Source organism: Eulemur rufifrons, chromosome 7 (genome assembly GCF_041146395.1).
Source record: "Eulemur rufifrons isolate Redbay chromosome 7, OSU_ERuf_1, whole genome shotgun sequence".
Classification (NCBI taxonomy): domain Eukaryota; kingdom Metazoa; phylum Chordata; class Mammalia; order Primates; family Lemuridae; genus Eulemur; species Eulemur rufifrons.
In genome coordinates this window covers 5,577,681-5,595,725 of record NC_090989.1, presented here as the reverse complement: position 1 = coordinate 5,595,725, position 18,045 = coordinate 5,577,681, and the positions used below count along the sequence as shown (strand labels likewise).

General features: G+C 46.5%; 1 protein-coding gene across 1 annotated transcript in view; it reads right to left on the bottom strand.

The window, feature by feature from the left end:
* The window catches only part of DSCAM (DS cell adhesion molecule), a 740,578-nt gene that overhangs the window by 4,307 nt on the left and 718,226 nt on the right, over positions 1–18,045 (bottom strand). Inside the window, exons 32-33 of the mRNA XM_069471934.1 lie at positions 12,843–13,040; positions 11,142–11,444 (exon numbers count right to left, since the gene is read on the bottom strand). Of these exons, the coding sequence (XP_069328035.1) occupies positions 11,142–11,444; positions 12,843–13,040 (501 nt within the window). The remainder of the gene's footprint in view (positions 1–11,141; positions 11,445–12,842; positions 13,041–18,045) is intronic.

The window sequence follows — 18,045 nt, the reverse complement described above, 5'->3', positions numbered from 1 at the left end:
TGGTCCCAGCTGGATTACAGAATGCTCAGGGCTTACGTTGGACGGAACAAACGTATTTGAAATCAAAAGACAAGGCTCATAATATCTGCATCCTGCCTCCAGGGGCTCCCTGGATGTAGTGATCCAGGGGTTCAAGTAACTCAAATATAGATTCGTGAGGAATGAAAATCATCCATAATGGAAACAGCTCAGTGCTACGTCTTTGCATACAAGGACTCCTTGTGTTCACATACAGCAGGTCTGCCAAATATCTCTGAGCACCCAGTATCTCTGAGTGATCAGTTGTCAGGCAAAGCTTTGTGAAATTGTAGGGTGCTCTAATTAGCTCCCTTAGACAGTGTGTGTTTCCCGATTAGCACACGAAGCAGGCCCTCTGACTGTGTGTGTGCTGAAAATGAGCTCTCGCAGGAATTCACACATTTACGGGGAAGAAAGCACCGGAGTGATCAGTGGTGAGCTTTGCCCATTAAAATCCCAGCCCACGCGCTCATCCAAAGACCCGCTGGGAAGCTGGAGTCTCCAGTGGCCTGTGCATTTCCCGTGTTCTGCAAATGCCTACATATGCCGGGACAACGCATGCAATCACTGCTTCAGGAAGAGACGTGAAGTGGGAGACGGCAGATGTTGGCGCGCCGGCTTTTCTCATCACCCCCACCCCGCCCTCTGCCTGCCTGTGTCACATGGGAACCTCGACTCCACGTGTGGCGATGAGGAGTAGAGGTCAGGATGACATTGCCTGCATTTGTCTGACTGGTATAGATGTGGGCTCAGTTTCCTTATCCATAAAATGGGAATAATAGCGGAATCTACCATCCAGGGCTACGGTGAAGATTTAATTAGATAATGCACGTAAAACTTTACCTGGATGAGGGGATCTGTCCTCACAGGCCTTTACAGTTTGGTCCAGCCCTCCCCAGCTGACCCACCCCTGGCATGGAGCGATATGCCCCATAGCTAATTGGCCAGGGCCCTCTTGAGATCTCCCACGCATCTGAACGTAGCAGTGACCTGGAGAAGTTCAAGGATCCTTTCTGCTTTGAACTGCAGTCACCACACGAGGTCACCATGCCATGGGTGCTCACCTCCAGCAGGTACAGGTGCCCTTGGCATCCTTGTGTGCTAAATCCGTCTGCCATATGCACCAGCATAACCAAAGTCCACTCTTGGTACTCTGTTTCCAGTAAAACCAGCTCCTGTGGAATTCACTAACATTTTTGGTAATGATTTGCACACTCTATTATGTTACTTCCCTCTGGCTTACATTTCTCCACGTTTTCCCCTCCTTCCCTCTCTGCCTTCTTCCTTCCTTTCCTCCTTCCTCTCTGTCTCTCTCTCCTTTCTCTCTCTCTCTTCTCTCTTTCTTTCTTTCTTTTTTGCTTGTTTCCTTGATTTCTTTCCTTCTATTTTATTTCCCTGGTGCTGCAACTTCTATCCATAAAATCAAAAGGCAAATAGAAGGCAAAGACACAGGTAGGAGAGGGATGAGGAGAGAGAAGGGAGGGAAAATCAGACCAGAAAAGCAGTGGGATTCGGCCCGCCTTGTGACAGTGGGAGGGGCTGGCCTGGCCTCCCCCACGTGCCTCCTCTCCCTGCTCACCAACTGCCTGACTCCCAGCTCCTTCCCGGCCGGCTGAACACAGCTCAAGTCTCCTTCCCAAACCCAGCCTGAATACAGAGGCCAACAGAGTCCCACCTGGGCCTTTGGGATAAGGTCCACCTGCTGACTTTTGTGGGTTGTACCTGCACATCTGCACACCCTGAGCCCATGTGCTCTGCCCCCGAGGCCCAAGGCCTTGGAGAGAGAGGCAAACAGTGAGGGCTAAAGGAGGTGGGGACATCTGTGGGGAGGGGAGAGCTCTGAGGACTGAGTTCAGAGTTGAGATGCTGGGGCAGACGAGTGTCAGAGGAGGCTGAGCTGGATGGGGCGGGAGGGTGGCTGGGGGATCAGAGAGATGGAAACACGCATACATACACAGACACACACAAACACACACACACACACACACACACACACGCACAGAGGGTGGCAGAAGGAAAGAAACAGGCCATGCAGATCTATGGAAAGATGAAAACTAGACACAAAGAGTCACAAATAGTGCAACCCCTGTGGAAAGCATTATGGAGGTATCTTAAACAGATTCAAGTAGACCTGCCATTTGACCCAGCAATCCCATTACTGGGCATATACCCAAAGGAAAAAAGGTCATTCTGTAACAAAGACACATGTACCCGAATGTTTATAGCAGCACAATTCACAATAGCAAAGATGTGGAAACAACCCAAATGCCCATCAATACATGATTGGATTAGTAAGCTGTGGTATATGTATACCATGGAATATTACTCAGCTATAAGGAATGATGAAGATACGACATCTCTATGGTTCTCCTGGAGAGAATTGGAACCCATTATATTAAGTGAAGTATCCCAAGAATGGAAAAACAAGCATCACATGTACTCACCAGAAAATTGGTTTCCCTGATCATCACCTAAATACACATCTGGGAACGACACCAATTGGATGTCAGACTGAGGTGGGGGGCGGGGGAGGGGATGGGGGTATGCCTACACAATGAGTGCATTGCGCACCGTTTGGGGAGTGGTAACACTTGAAGGTGTTGACTCGGGAAGGGGGGGTGGGGAAGGGAGGGATATATACCTACATGATGGGTGCAATGCGCACGACCTGGGGAACAGACACGCCTGGAGCTCTGACTTGGGGAGAAAGGCGGTACAGGAGCAACGTATGTAACCTGAAATTCTGTATCCCCCATAACAAGATGAAATAAAAAAAAAAAAAAGAGTCACAAATAGAGAACAGCAGATGGAAAAGGGGGACCTGGGAACTGAACCCCACAGACAGTGGTAACAAGCAGCAGAGAGAGGGAGAGAGGTCCCAGAGAGGCGGGCACGATGAGAACACACGTGCATTACCGATGATGAAACAGCCCTCGGGGAGCCCTAGAGATTCCAGTGCCCAAGAGCAGCCAGCAGCCTGCCCTCCCTGGGGCGCCCGATTGCCATCCAGGCAGACAGACCAGAGCTGCACCCGTCACTGCCCTGCCGGAGGGAGACGGCCTCGGCTCTGACTCCTGCCTGGCAGGGTGAGGACGAGGTGGCCGCTGTTGCCATGTTATGCCTGATTCCTGGACATAACGCTTCATTCTCATCCTCCTGCCACTGCCCTGGGGGACCTTCAGTGCCACTGTCTCTGAAAGTTCTGATTTCTCCCCTGTCCCTAACCACTCTGCATCATTAACACCCCACCCCCATCCTGAGCCAGAGCAGATTCCCCTGCGGTCCCCACACCCACCTGCAATTCGTGCCCAGAGCTGGCCACCCCCTATTGAGGCCACATCTGAGCCACAGCTGGATGATGGTGTAAAAACTGCTGGATTAAACCTGCCCCATTTTAGCTGAAAACCAGAAACCCAAGACTTCCAGAACTTTCTCAATGTATTCAGATTCATACACAGTTTGAATGTATTTCAGCTTTGGGAGAAGGATGGCAAAATCAATACTGAAACAGAACAAGAATGAATCGATTCAGAAAATCTATAACGCGTGTGCATCCCATTCATCCATCCTCAAGCAACGGCTCCTGCCTGTGCCATGCACCGCACCAGGGGAAGGTGTCTGAAGACCAGATGGGTGGTTCTCCCCGAGAGTGATTTTGCCCCCGAGGGGACATGTGGAGATGTCTGAAGACGTGTTTGGTTGTCACGGCGGAAGGGGGCTGCTACTGGTATCTGTGGGTCCGAGGCCAGGGGTGCTGCAGGACGCTGAGCAGCACCCAGGATGCCCCCCCACAAAGCACTTTCCTGCTGCAAATAGGAACTTTGCTATTTGCAAAGGAGAAACCCTAGTTTAGATGATCAAAGTTCGTATCTCCAAGTGGATCCTCATTTCACTTTCATTTTACTTACAGAATGTTGAATTCAACCAGGATAAGGAATTGTACTCTTCAACCTCAGAATGCTAGTTCATGAGGAGTTATGGACTCAGTTTTTGGAAGAAAATAAGGGATGGTCCCACAGAATGGTGGTCAGAAGACAAAACACAAAGTCTTTCTCCTTCTGCACCGGATGAGGTGGGAGCTGATCACGATGGAAAGAGCACTAGTTAGAGAACTCCACGTTGAAATCCTGCCTCTGTCTCCGAATAGTGCTGTGACCCTCTGAGCCTTCCTGCCCTCATCTCTACTCAGATGAAAGGGGCATGATACTTTGTAAGGACACCTTTAAGCCTAAAAGGGTTGTTCTTATGCTCTGGGCTTTCTCACTTATGAAAACTGGGTAAGTACATCTGCACTGGACATTTGGAGATAAATGTGGAACAAATGAATGCATTCGTGGGGGCCCAATATTCCGAGGCACTTTGCAATACCTGTCTTCCTCCTCCTGTGCAATACTTTGCTAGTCAGAACCTGTGAAAACGCACACCTGTTTTCCCAAGTTTGTGTGGAATGAAAGCGAATCACAGTCCTTAGGGGCTTGAATCTCCTCTGGGGACACATAAAAAAGAACTTTCATCAATTTCTAACAAGGTTTGACATCTACGCTTGGATGGAGCTGGATATTGATGCAAAAGTTAGAAGCAAAGGAGGAGTTCTTGAGTTCTAGCAATTTCAGTGAAAACCAGAGAGATTCGACTTACAACAACATTGCAATGTCAAAGAGCTGGTTCTCAAAGGGGAGCGTAGCGTCCGTCCATACCAGAGGCAGACGGGTTCTAACACTCCTTTACTTTAATATTAATGTTGCAGCATGGTAATGAAAACTAGTAAATGAATCCCTCTTGGTAAATGAATCTTCACTCCCAAACAGCAACCAGGAAAAACCCTAAATAAATAATGTGAGATGCATATCAGAGGTCCATGTACACGGATGCTATTGCCATTCTTGGGTTGTACTTAGGAGGCTTCATGCATTTTTAAGAGCTCATCGATATTATGATCCTCCTACTTGCTGGTGAACTTTAAAAACCGCACCGAGATATGAAAGTAGGGCTTTGAGTTTGTTGCAGCTCACGAGTCTTCTGAAAGAAAGTAGCTCTGAATAAAACCAGGGTTAGAAAAATCTTCCTGGATTTTAGACAAGCTTAGAACTTGTTAGCAGGGATTTTGGAGCACCCACTGGGGAAGGATCCATTAGGTTCAAAGACAGACGCAGGTCCCACATGAGACCCCTGAAGAAACACACATTGGGGGCCACCCCAAGCAGAACCCTGGCTGGGGGCTGGTCCCTGCTCTGGCATGACGCTGGCAGACCCGTCTCAACAGCACTATAATCATGCCAAGGAAGGAGCTGTGTCAGGCTGGAGATGAGAGGGTGCCGGAGAGAGGAAATGTGCATTTGTGGGGTTGTGGGAGGCCGGAGGGATGGAGGCTGGAAACCAGGGGCCAAGGCTGTTGGGGAGACAGGGCTGATCCCCCAAGTCCTGGAGGTCTCTAGCCTGAGGGCAGTGGGAAGCCACGGGGCGGGGGCTACACGTGACAGGGTTGGCTCTATCACTTGAGACAATGACTCGTTTCTTCCTTGCGTGGCAAACAGGATGCATTGGAACTTGGTGCAGGCAGTGTCCGCACAGGGCCTCGTCGGACAGTGATGGTCTTTGCTGTCCCTTCTTACCTTTTTGCGTATTCCCTGGACCTTCATGTTGCTTTGGTTTGTCACGACATCTCACTGGGCTGTGTGTGTGTGTGTACGGGGTGCTGTCTTCCATGAGCTGAGCATTGTATTATTTCTTGGTTTCTTAGACCTTCTCAAGATTTACATATTGTGTCATGTCCTTCGTGTCCCTTTGCCTCTCAGAGGCCTTCCTTGGCCATCCTTCCCAAAATAACCTTGCTGGATTTTATCCCCTTCCTTGATTTACTTCCCTGCCCAGTGCTTAGCATGATCTGAAACTATACTACTTGTTTGCTTGGTTAGTGTCTGTCTCCTTTCCAGCAATGTGAGCTCCTTCAAGGTGGGGTTCTCTGTGGGTCTTGTCTACTGCTGCACCCCCAGCTCCTAAAACAAGGCCAGTTATTCGGGGGGCACTCAATAAATGTCTGCTAGAGGAAGACAGGGAAGCAGGGAGGTTGGGAAGGAAGGAGCAGGGCTATCTCTGGAAGGGCAGAGCCCAGAGCCATGCAGGTAAACGTGTGTGTATATGTGTGTGCACCCATGCAGATGTGTGCTCATGTGCCCATGAACATATGCACATGTGTGCACATATGCCCATGCATGTGTACTCGTGTGCGTGTGCACCCATGTGCACATGAGTAGGCATCAAAGACACTTGCATTGGAAAGGAGGCCCCTTCCACAGCCCTTAGAATAACACTCATGATAGAAATTTCAAAATGGAATGTTAATGATGTGCAAAAGAGAGGAAGAGGATGCCGGCCTCAAGGCTTGGGTCCCAGCTGCCCGACCCAAAGGAGAAGGAGGAGGAAGAGACATGATTGCTCGAGAGAAATAATGTGTGAAGCCTTGGCTTTGAGTTGGGAGCAGCAGTCTGAGCCAGTGTTCCTGCCGGGAGCAGATCTCGAGTCCTCGGGTGGTGAGAGAGATTCAGGTACAAGAAGTTGTGGTTATTTTGCACTGAAGATTTCTAGAGTCTAATTTTGATTCAAGAGCCACATAGACTTCAGAGAGAGTAAACAGCATGATCAAAATGACAACTGAGAACAAGAAGGCCAACTTTAGCCACGACAGCACCGACCTGTAGAGAGGTCAGCTCTCCTTCAGGTAAGGGCCCCTGCAGGTAAGGGCCCTTAGCCTCTCTGCTTTCTGGGGCCCGCCTCTCATTCTCCATCCTCATTTATTAAACACACACACTCAGGAGAGAGTGCTGTACAAGATGGATGGATCCTAAAATTAAAATCCAATAACTGCTTCAAATAACTGGTATCCAGTGAATCAACAAGTTGGCACCAGGCAGTGAGTAAGCATTTCTGGTTGGAAAACCTCGAGTGCATTAGTCTAGGGAGGGGCTGAGCTGCATAACTTTAAGGCTGGGCCCCAGAGAGCACAAGTGCAGAGCTCCAAAGAGGCTGACACGTGCCCCACTGCTTTCGGGCCAGGCTGCACTGGGGTGCATATTTGAAGCTTTAAGAGATGCAATGGCATCTCGATTACCGAGGATAAACATCATGAATAAAGAAGGAGCTGTAATCCAACAGCGCTAGAAACTGGCTCAAAATGCCACCCGAAACCAAGAATGGATATCAGAAGCTCCCTTGACCCAGAGGAAGAAGAGCTGTTAAACTTTCCAGTTACTTTTCAGGGGAACAGAGAGTTTTGTTTATTTTAGCTTGTTTTCTGTTTTTAAAGATGGGAGTGGTCATTGCTTATTGAAGACAAGATGGTCACGTGATTAGCATTTTATGTTATGTCCAAGTTCTAAAAATACAGCAAGTTCGAAGCTAGATTCTGCTGTCTGCCTTGTGTACAGCCATCCACCATTCACGGGGGAGCACCCCTTTACCTGTTGACGAGATTTCCTTTTGATTTGTAAAGGGCAAGAATTGAAAATAAATCACGTTGTCTAAAGTAAAGCTGAAAATGGAGCGGACTTAAATGTTCTCTTGTATTTGACTAATCATTTCTAATAACTGAAATATTATAACCTATCAGTTAGTCTTGTGATTATCACAACCATAATATATTCATTAATTCAATCATGTTTACAAAACACCTACTATGTGCCAGACACAGTGCTGGATATAAACATAAATATATATATAAATACTATTAAATCATATAAAAAATTTCTTGAACACTAACTACGTGACTACCAGGTAATTGCTAGGCCCTGGGAAAGACATATGCAGATGAGTAAGGCATGTTTTCTGTTTTCCTGGAGCCACAATCTGGCCAAGTTCATGTAACTTGGTCCTGATTTGTAGAGAATTTAAAAGTTTGGGATTGTGACTGCTGGTACTAAAGATGGAAAAAAGAAAAACAGGTAAGAGAAAAAAAGGGTCAACCGAAAGAAGAAGAGCTAATAGTGAGTACAGAGGCAGAGGGATCCAGAGATTCTGAAGACTGTGAACAGAAACAGATAGTGAACTGACACCATCTAAAACCAAGAGGGTGCACAGGTAAAGAATGTGATTTAAAAGCACAGGGCTGGGTGTGTGGCTCACACCTGTAATCCCAGTACTTTGGGAGGCCGAGGAGTTCTAAACCAGCCTGGGCAACATAGTGAGACCCCATCTCAAACAAAAAATTAAAAAAAAATTAGCTAGGCAGCCTGGGTGACAGAGCAAGACTCTGTCTCTAAAATAAATACATGAATAAATAAATAAATTTAAAAATTTAAAAAGCAAAGCTCAAGAAGCTGCTCATTTTGATACAGCCTCTAGTCAGCAGGATAATAAATCGCAACCTTGTGTTTTGTGCCCAATGTTGAATTTAGTTGCATTATAAAGGAGCAACAGAAAGGCTTCCAAAGGCTGAAATATTTTTCTAAAGCATTGGTCCCCAACCTTTTTGGCACCAGGGATGGGTTTCATGGAAGACAATTTTTCAACAGACCAGGGTTAGGGTAGGGGGATGGTTTCAGTATGATTCAAGCACATCACATTTATTGCGCAGTCAAACCTCTCTGCTAACGATAATCTGTATTTGCAGTCACTCCCCAGCACTAGCATCACCGCCTCAGCTCCACCTCAGATCATCAAGCATTGGATTCTCATAAGGAGTGCGCAACCTAGATCCCTCGCATGCAGTTTACAGCAGGGTTCATGCTCCCATGAGAAGCTAATGCTGCCACTGATCTGGACAGGAGGTGGAACTTACGCAGTGATGTCAGCGATGGGGAGCGGCTGCGAATACAGGTGAAGCTTCACTCACTGCCTGCTGCTCACCTCCTGCTGTGTGGCCTGGCTCCTAACAGGACTAACAGAACTTGTCCCCAGCCTGGGGGGTGGGGACCACAGCTCTAAAATGTACCAAATGTTCCATAATGATACAGTCATCTAGCGTAGACGAAACAAAGTTTGTAGATATTAGAACTCACCTTGATTTAAGAAATTATTCATATCTATAATTTAAAAATCATTTTACTCTAAATAGTATATTAAGGCAATAGTAACTTAGCTGTGCTCTTTCAGCTGTTCAAATGGATCCAGGCAACAATGCCAGGAACAAAGTCCAGCTTTTTACAAAGTATTAATCCAGCCATATGAACAACATGCCGTCAGAAAGAAGCTCTAAACCTTTAATTATTTAAAGGCCAGCACAAAGGGGATGGTCACTTAACCTAGAAGCTCATTTATGCTCTAAATCACACACGAAGGGGAAATGGTGACCATGTCATCTTAGGTGGAAGCACAAAGCACTAAACTGGGTGACGTGAGAATGAGGTGGGTGCCTTCCGGGACTTCCAAGGCCACTGGAGGAAAATGAAAGCAGGCAGTCGGGAGAGGGGCGGCCGCACACCTGGAGTCCCCGTGGATTCCAACAACCGCCTCCAAGAGGCAACAAAGAAGCCACTCACATTGCTGGGCCCTTTCTCTGCAGCTGCTTCACGTGTACTACGCCACATGTGTCTTACACAACCCCAGTAGTAGGCACCAAAGTTATGCCCATTTTACAGATGCAGCAATGAAGCCAAGCAAGGCTAAGCAACATGCCCCAGGCTCATTTTCTCCTCTCCTGTCCTCTTCACCTTCAGGCTGAATATCCACAGAAAACCACAGCAATTATCCTGGGTTTTTCTGCATTTGCCTTGCAAATCAATGCCAATACCACCAAAAACCTTGAAATATTGTAAAAACACCCATAAATAACAGCTTGTCCTGTCCTTTGCCCTGAGGGGGTAGACAGAAGGAGGATAAATGAAGCCGTCATGCTTTATTGTAAGCTGGCCTGAATCTTGAGTCAGTTTGGAAGATTACTTGCTGGATAGACAATTCTTATTTTATATATTTTTATGCATTTATAAGGCTCATTTCAGCTGGGCCTTATGCCATAAAAACCCCAGGGAATGGCTGTAATTCAAAAGCGAGGATAAATTTTTGAAATGAAACCAACACAATAGTTCAGAAAATGGATAAAATGAGAAATGAAACTGAATTCAACAAGATTGGATAGGTCAGTCCATGAAGGAAAGTCTACAGGCAGCTATTTCAGGGTGGAAAAGAAAAAGTGATTACTCCGGTGGGAACTCCAACTGACCATCAAGCATTGGGTTCACTCTGAAGATGTGTTTTACTTGCCCTGTATAAAGGTTTCCAAATACCCGAGCCAACACTTAAAAACTTGAATTTTCATATACAACCAAGGTTTCCGGCTTCTCTTAAAACACTGACCCATCCTAGGTCCGTCATTTCGAGTTGAGATTAATTGGCAGAGCCTTCTGGGTGGAACCTTTTCCTTTAGACACCCATGGCCTCTGCAATCGCCAGGTCTCCATCGCCACTGTGACCCTGCTTCCTGAACTCTTCACTGATTTACATTACCTGCCAGGCCCTGCAGACCTTAGAGTTTGCGGCTGTCTATTCACATGTGCTCAAGTTGAAGAACAAACTACCGGCTGGCCTAACATTAGCCTGTTACTGACCTTCACGCGGCCAAGTTCCAAACACCGGCTACTGGGAAGACCTCTCTCCTTTCCAAAACCCTCAGTGCAGCAACTTTAAAATACAGTCTGCACATTTTTGACACTCATCAGCAGGGGTGTCTCCTTCTCTTGAATCTGGGCTCTGTGACTGCTTATGCAACAGAATATGGCAGAAATGACCCTGTGTCATTTCAGGGCCAAACTGAAGAAACTGCCTGTTTCCACAGGCTGTGTCTTGGGGTACTTGCTATTAGAACAGAGCCACCATGCTATGAGGAAGCTCAAGCCACTTTGTTGGGGGCGGGGGCGGCACAGGGAGGACACAGCCAGGTCAGTGATCACTTCCCTGATTGAGCCTCCCCAGCTTGCTGTTCTCACTAGGTCCTGACCAGATTTCAGATTCAGAAACAAAAGGAGTGATTGCTATTGTTTTAAGCCAGCAAACTTTTGGAAGGTTTGTTATGTAGCAATCAATAAACAGAACATCCGCTCGGTCTGAACACTGAGAAGGGCTTTCGTAGCACACAGGTGTGAATGAGGAAGATGCAGCTCCCTACGGGACAGTCCCCACCCTGTGGTTCTCACCTGGCCGATGTGCCTTTGGAACTGCCATGTTCATCACTCGTCCTCCATCCTGAGGTTTGGGGGGAGATGCAGTGAACCTGCAGATCCCCGATTCTGAAGGGGTGCTGGAGGTCAGACTGTCTGTGTACTCGTTTGTCCCTGCCGTCAACTGTTCGGATGACGTGTCTGAGATGAAGCACTCTGTGATGGTGAACTTGGCGTGCCTCAGTTGTTCTTCCATCTTGGCGTGTTCGTAGGCCCTGGCCAGTTCTTCGTAGGTGGAGGAGGCACTTTCTGTGGAGACCATGCTGCTTCTTGCTCGATCTACACCAGGAAAAAGAAAAATTGGGATGGGTGAGTCATCATCACAAAATTGAACCAACTCAATGACCCTTTCTGTCTGGTGGCTCTTTCTTCCAGATCACCATGGGATCTGGCAGGAGCTCCAGCTTTTCGCCAGAGGGCTCTGCCCCTGCCACTCTGAGGTCAGCTTCATAAGCCTCAGCAAATTTGGCTCAGGGAGCCTTTGTTTCAACTGACTCACTGGAGTCAGATGTCCCCAGCCTGGGACATTTCCATAAATAAGTAATGCATCTTCCTTAAAAAATTCTGCTTTTAGTGGAACCAGTTGGGGATGCAATGTAAATGAACTGCAGCTCCCCTCCCTGTGCTGACTTGCAAACCAATCTGCGCCATGGAGACTCTCTAATTGGCATGAATGATTTGGGCTCTGCAGTTCAGCTCCTCGGGGCTTGGCGTGGGAAGGAAGAAGCGATGATGCCTAGAAGTGAAGACGTGACTTGGCATGGAACTCGGCCACTGGGCAGAACGGTCCTCGATCCCTGGGACTCATCCTTTGCTGTTGCCACCCTAATGGGGACTAGGCAACAGCAGGACAAAAAGTGGTGCCAATTTGTGCCTTTGAACTGGGCCACATCATCTTGGCCAGAGAGATCTCTGCATTTTAAAGCCACTAAAAATTTTGAAGTCACCTCTGTGGAACTCTGAGACTCTGCTCAGAGAAATAACAGCCATAAAAATAAATTCACAGGCCAACGCTCCACCTTTGGAACACTGTTTTTGAAGCATTTCATCAAGAACAAAAGAAAAATGAGTACTAAAATTTCCTACAGCTATTAGGTTCAGATATAATTTCTTTTCAAAATTTAAGGGGGGGGCGGGGTTTGGCAACCTGGAGCTATTCTTGGGCCCTGTCTTCTCTCTGAAGTGAAATCGAGGTGGTTGATGGCATAGACTAGATGACTTACCTTATAATCAACCCCTGTTTAATTGTCAAACGGATCAGCCTATGTTCCCTATAGAGGGTCTGTGACCTCGTCATGTCACTGCAAGTGCAGTGTCTTAATCCTGGAGAGGGTGGTGGGTCAGACACCCTCACAGTGTAATCAGCAATTATTGCCATCATGTGGGTGAAAATTTAAAACTGTCTCTATTTCTCCCAGTAAGGTGGGAAGTGAGAGCAGAGAGAGCAGCCTGGTGCTGAGGTTCATGACACCCTGCAGGATACACACATTTTGGTTTGGGTTTGCAGAATTTACCGGGCCCTGTACGAAGTAAAGGCTACACAGTTGTGTTGGTAACTGTTAGCTAAACAGCTTAACAATTTGCAAGTGACTTCTCAAAGAGAATAGGAAGACCTTTCTCCCCTGCTCCAAGGAGACCTAACCCGAGGGACCGAGGCGGAGGCGTGCAGGGTCATACCTGTGTCTTGCGAGGGGCTGACGCTGTAGCTGTCACTCTCCTTGTCTACCGACCCCGCAGCCCTGGGCGTGGGCAGCCTCCAGTCTGTGGTGAGCGTGTGTGCGGAGATGGTGGGGTGGGGTCTGTTGAGCGTCCACTGGCTGGCATAGCGGTTTCTTGCTGTGGGCCCCGCCTTTGCATTCCTCCTGGTGGTGGGATCTGCGGAGAGCCAAGAATCACATCTGTCTTAGTCTCCGGAGCAGCATGGCCAGTGGGAGCAAGCATTCAGGGCGGCTCTGCCCACCCAGCCTTGCCCACCAACCCGAGCCCCCTGCAAAGCCAACCCTGACTTTTCCTGTGTGGAGTGTGCTTTTCCTCTGCCTATGTCCTGAAAACCTTCATCTGATACAATATAAACCATGCTGTAGGAGAAAGAATACTATATTTGGATTCAGAAGTTATAGATTTGAGCCTTGCTCTTGGCGCTTAATAATTTTGTCACGCCATAGACATCATTTGAACTTTCTGGCAATGACCATCTGCTGTAAAACAAGGGAGCTCTGCCGTGTGTCCTAACATGGCTTTCTTTCCAAAGTTCTTCTTCCTTGAAGCGTGCTTATGAATGATCATGTTCCCTCAAAAGATAGGTTCATGCCCTAACCCCCAGTAGCTCAGGATGTGATCTTATTTGGCAATACGGTCATTGTCAACGTAATTAGTTAAGATGAGGTCATACAGGAATAGGGTGGGCCCTTCGTCTGATACGACTGGTGTCCTTATAAGAAGAAGAGACAGACACGGGGTGAGGGAGGCTGAGAACTACAGGGCAGTGGAGGCAGAGACAGAAGTGTTACAGTTGCAAGCAACTAAATTTCTGTTCTGTGAGGCCACTCAGCTTGTGATACTTTGTTACAGCAGCTCTAGGAAACTAATACGGGTGTCTCCTGTGTTACTATTGCCTTATGTTTACTCATTGTTTCAATTATGACTGTTGTATTTCCTAAATTGAAAGCTGCCAGAGCAGAGGGACCAAACCCCTTTGTCTGAAACTGTCTAAGCGCTCTGCACATGTTAGCACACCTCTTCGATGGAATTGTCTGAACTGTAACAAAGACATTAGAATTATTTAACATGGAGAACAAAGGGTTAGGCTGGTACCAGATGAGTTTTACTTTCTCTAGATCTGAGACAAAGGCAGCAAGGCCACACAGTGGACCAAGTTCTTGGCTCAGCACTTCGGTGAGTGAAGAAGAAGGATATTCTACCAGCAGAGTAGGCCTCCACATTGCCTGTTCTGGAATTCTGTGGAGAAGGTGAGAGGTTCCATTACCCGGAATGACTTTTCTGAGGCTCCATCCTGAAAGCAACATAAAATACTGGATGGGTCTTTCCCACTTTTGAATTCTCTGCTGCTCAGAGGGGAATTTTATGCAATTTTATCTTTCAAAATGGTCTGGCCACTTCTAAACACAGCAGTGTATTCACTGCTCAGCTGTCATGAAGTTGAGAAGGAGTCAAACCGAGAGGGCTGGCCTGTGACATGCTTGCACTGACTTCTGTATGTGCTCTCACTAGCCTGGAAGTCTCCCTGGGCAAGGCCAGTGGTATTCCTCTTTGGCTCCACCCACAGAGCTTGCAGTCATCCCTGGCATACAGAGAACTGGTGCAGCTATTACATGATAAAAAAGAAAACCCATCCCTTCTGCCTTCCAGTCCAGATAGTGCCTGTTACTTCACCACACCTGGCTTCATCCTGGGCATCTGAGGTTTCTACTGCAGTGTCTGAATGACAACAGCTTGTTTATAATTCCATGTCAGGACACGAGAGGCTGACACTGAAAAGTGGCAAAATGGCTTTCTTTTTAAATAGAAGATTTTCTTCCTTGCAAGTTTCTAGTTATTGTTCTTTGAACCTCATCCATCATTCTATGATGCTGGAGAGGAATGCTAAGATGACAGTCAAATAGATACATTTTAAGATTTCCTGGGTCATCAAAATACTTGGTCTCAGTGCATATTCTCTGGGGCATTGATTTTAAGACACATTTCATCCCTTCTTTGCAAAATTCCACAGAAGACTTTATTGGAATATTTTCTGTGCCTCAATTAGAATGTAAATGAGTTATGCTGGAGCTCTCTAGACAACAAGGTGTGAATGATAATCATGTTTCTTCCCTGAGATGCTAGGAGAGAGGGCCTCAAAGAGATAGGAAGACAATATTCTGGGTAGGAGGCTAAATGTCTTCCAGGCACTATCCACTTCAAAAGTGGAGCTTGTTATTTAAATGCTAATGAATCTTTTCCAGGAAATTGCCCAACCCCTTACATAAGTGTCCAGGGTTCTCATTTTTATTCTTCTTTAAGTTTCTTGCAACTACAACTGTAGATCATTTTGAGCAAGTTTACCTCTGGATACTTGGGGGGGCAAGGGGGTTTGATAGTCATGCTTCAAGGATACAATTATTTTCTCGAACACCCCAAACCCTCACCCATGTTTCCTTCACTTGAGCTCACCTGGTGGGGCAGAAATCTTCACTCCCTCAGTCCCTTTCCTAGTTGCGATCACCCTATTTGGAAAATTCCCTGGGAAAATGGCACGTGCCAGTCTCTATTCAAAGCCAGAACTCTTTTCAAGTTAATTTTACTCATTATCTCTTTTTTCCTAGATGAGGACAGTTTTGCCAGTGGCCTGATAATGTTGAAAATATAGGTCATGATATTATTTCCTTGAACCATAGCCTGCAGGTCTGTTCCGCATTGAACAGGCATCCTAGAGTCAAAAGTGTCTCAATATGTAGAATACCGGGGTACTTGACACATTTCTTTAATAATCAGGTTTTTGGAGCCATTGCTTTGTACCTGAACTGAACCCTGCTGTATCATAGCTTCTGAGATAGCAGCTAAAATAGAATTTTTACTTGGATTCCCCTGGGTAGGCTCCTTTGTGTAATTCACTAGCTCATCTCCTAAGCAAATAAATGCTGGGATTTACTGCCCCTGCATGGAAAGGATTTTGTTAGGCTCCTCAACATTCTAATATAAATAAAACCTGGTGATTAAGCATCATGCTTGCTAAACGGCTGAATAGTTAGAGGGTAAGTGATATAAATAGTTCTCGGCCTTTCAACATGGGGTCTGGACCCGAATTAAGCTTCTGCTCATTGAATCAAATTATTTTAATTATCCTGAATTTGGGATAAGAGAGGATTTTGTGGATAATAGGGTTACAAAACATGTCATGTGTGCTGTGATCACAGAATTAATCTGCTTTCATCCCCTGCTATTGGTTTCCAGATCTTGTAGATGCTGAGGCCTCAGCTTTACATAATGAGTTCACCAGTTGTCCCATAGAAAGGATGAGACTGGTAGATCTGAACATTCCCTCATTTAACTAACAAATATTTACCAAGAGCTTATTACACACCGGACAGCTGGACGCACCTCGTCTACACCAGGTATTTCCCCCGGTACTATCTCCAGTACCTTTCTGGGTGATAGTATAGTTTTCTTCAAAGTCTCAACAATAAAGTTTTAATTTGTGTTGTAAGCTCCTGTTACTTAATGTGCATACATGTGAAGTGTAATCTTTAGTCAATCTTTAGACATATCTAAAAGATATGTCATCCTTTACCCACAGGTACCACAGAGGGGCTGAGCGTGAGAGCTTCGGCTCCAGCTTGCCTGGGCCTGTGCTCTGTTTCTCTACTCACTGGCTGTATACCTGGCCAAGTGACCTCACTGGATGTGCCTAATTCCCTCCTCTGTGAGACTGAGTGGTGTCACCACCCACCCTTAGAGCTGTTGTGTGAGTTCAGTGAGATTAACGTGCTACAGCACCCGGGCACGGTGGCAGGGATCAATAAACCTTGGTTCACCTTGCCCATGGCTCCTGCACAGCAAACACCGGGCCAGGGATGGAGCACAACCTGAACTTATCGGAATGATGGAGGCAGGAGATTTAGTGGGTTGTTCAGGAAGGCTGAAGATTCAATTTAGAGGGTTTAACAGACAACACCCATTAAAAATCATAAAATTAGAAGCCAGAGAATGTTTGTGATGCAGAAAGGAGCTGAATAGTAGAGGTATTAAGAGTGGGAACTATGTCCTATTCCTTTCCCAGCTCAGTGATATATATATCACGAGTGCTTGGTAAATGCTCTCTGCACGAATAAATGACTTCCAGGTAAATACGACCAAAAAAAAAAAAGTCAAGACTAGTACTTATTATTTCGTATGTCTTCACACCTTTTGCAAGTAGAAAAGTTGACCTAAGCCCTCCTAGGTAGTGGTCTTGCTGGGAAGCTCTGCAGAGTGTGCCGGCACAGACTACGTGCATGTTACAAGAGACACCTCTCACCGGGGAGACACACGTCCACCCAGATGACCAGGTATCTCAGGAGACAGAGGACAGACAGATGGGAATGAAAGTGATTGCCCAAGTCCTGTTTAAGCTACTCCACATCCTTCCTTTTCTATTCCCACTGCTCAGCTCTGGGAATTTGCTAGTTGATCACTGTTTATTTGCTGAATGCCTACTGTGTGTCAGACACTGTGGCTGGTGTTGGGGATAAGGACATAAATACAGTGCCAGTTTTCAAGTGGGACCATAATCCACAGGACAGACAGGGAAGTAAACACCATAGCAGACACAGCCAAGGGATGTGTTTTCACACACTGACACAGACAAACAGCAAATTGTTGTGATTTCTCCCATCCTCATAAGAATTTTTGTAACCCTTTGGCAAACTAATAAATGCTTAGAAACATAACTTCTACAGTGCAATCATTCTAGTGTACAAATAACATATTTTAGATGCTCTTCTTAAGAATAAAGAATTCCTGCAATGACAACAGTTCTAACATACCAGAGAGAATAATAACATCTTTTGTAGTTGAGAAAATAGAGGATATGAATGAATCTCTGCAAATATGACAAACTGCAGGGAGAAGAACCTGCTCCCTGGGACCGAGTTAACACCTGGACAGAGGTGACAAGCTCTGGGGCACCAAAAGTGGGCAGGGGACTGGGCTTTAGAAAGTTCATGGGTTTCAGACTCTTGCAGCCGCTGTGGGGACAGTCCCCCACCGTTTCTAATTCTAAATAAAAAATGGAATGTTGTCAGCCCCTTGCACTGTGGCTTTGGAGGAACATTTAATCAAAGAACGATCCTGCAGATTTTTACTAATACAGAGGGTTGTGCAGACGCTAAATGAATAACCTCAT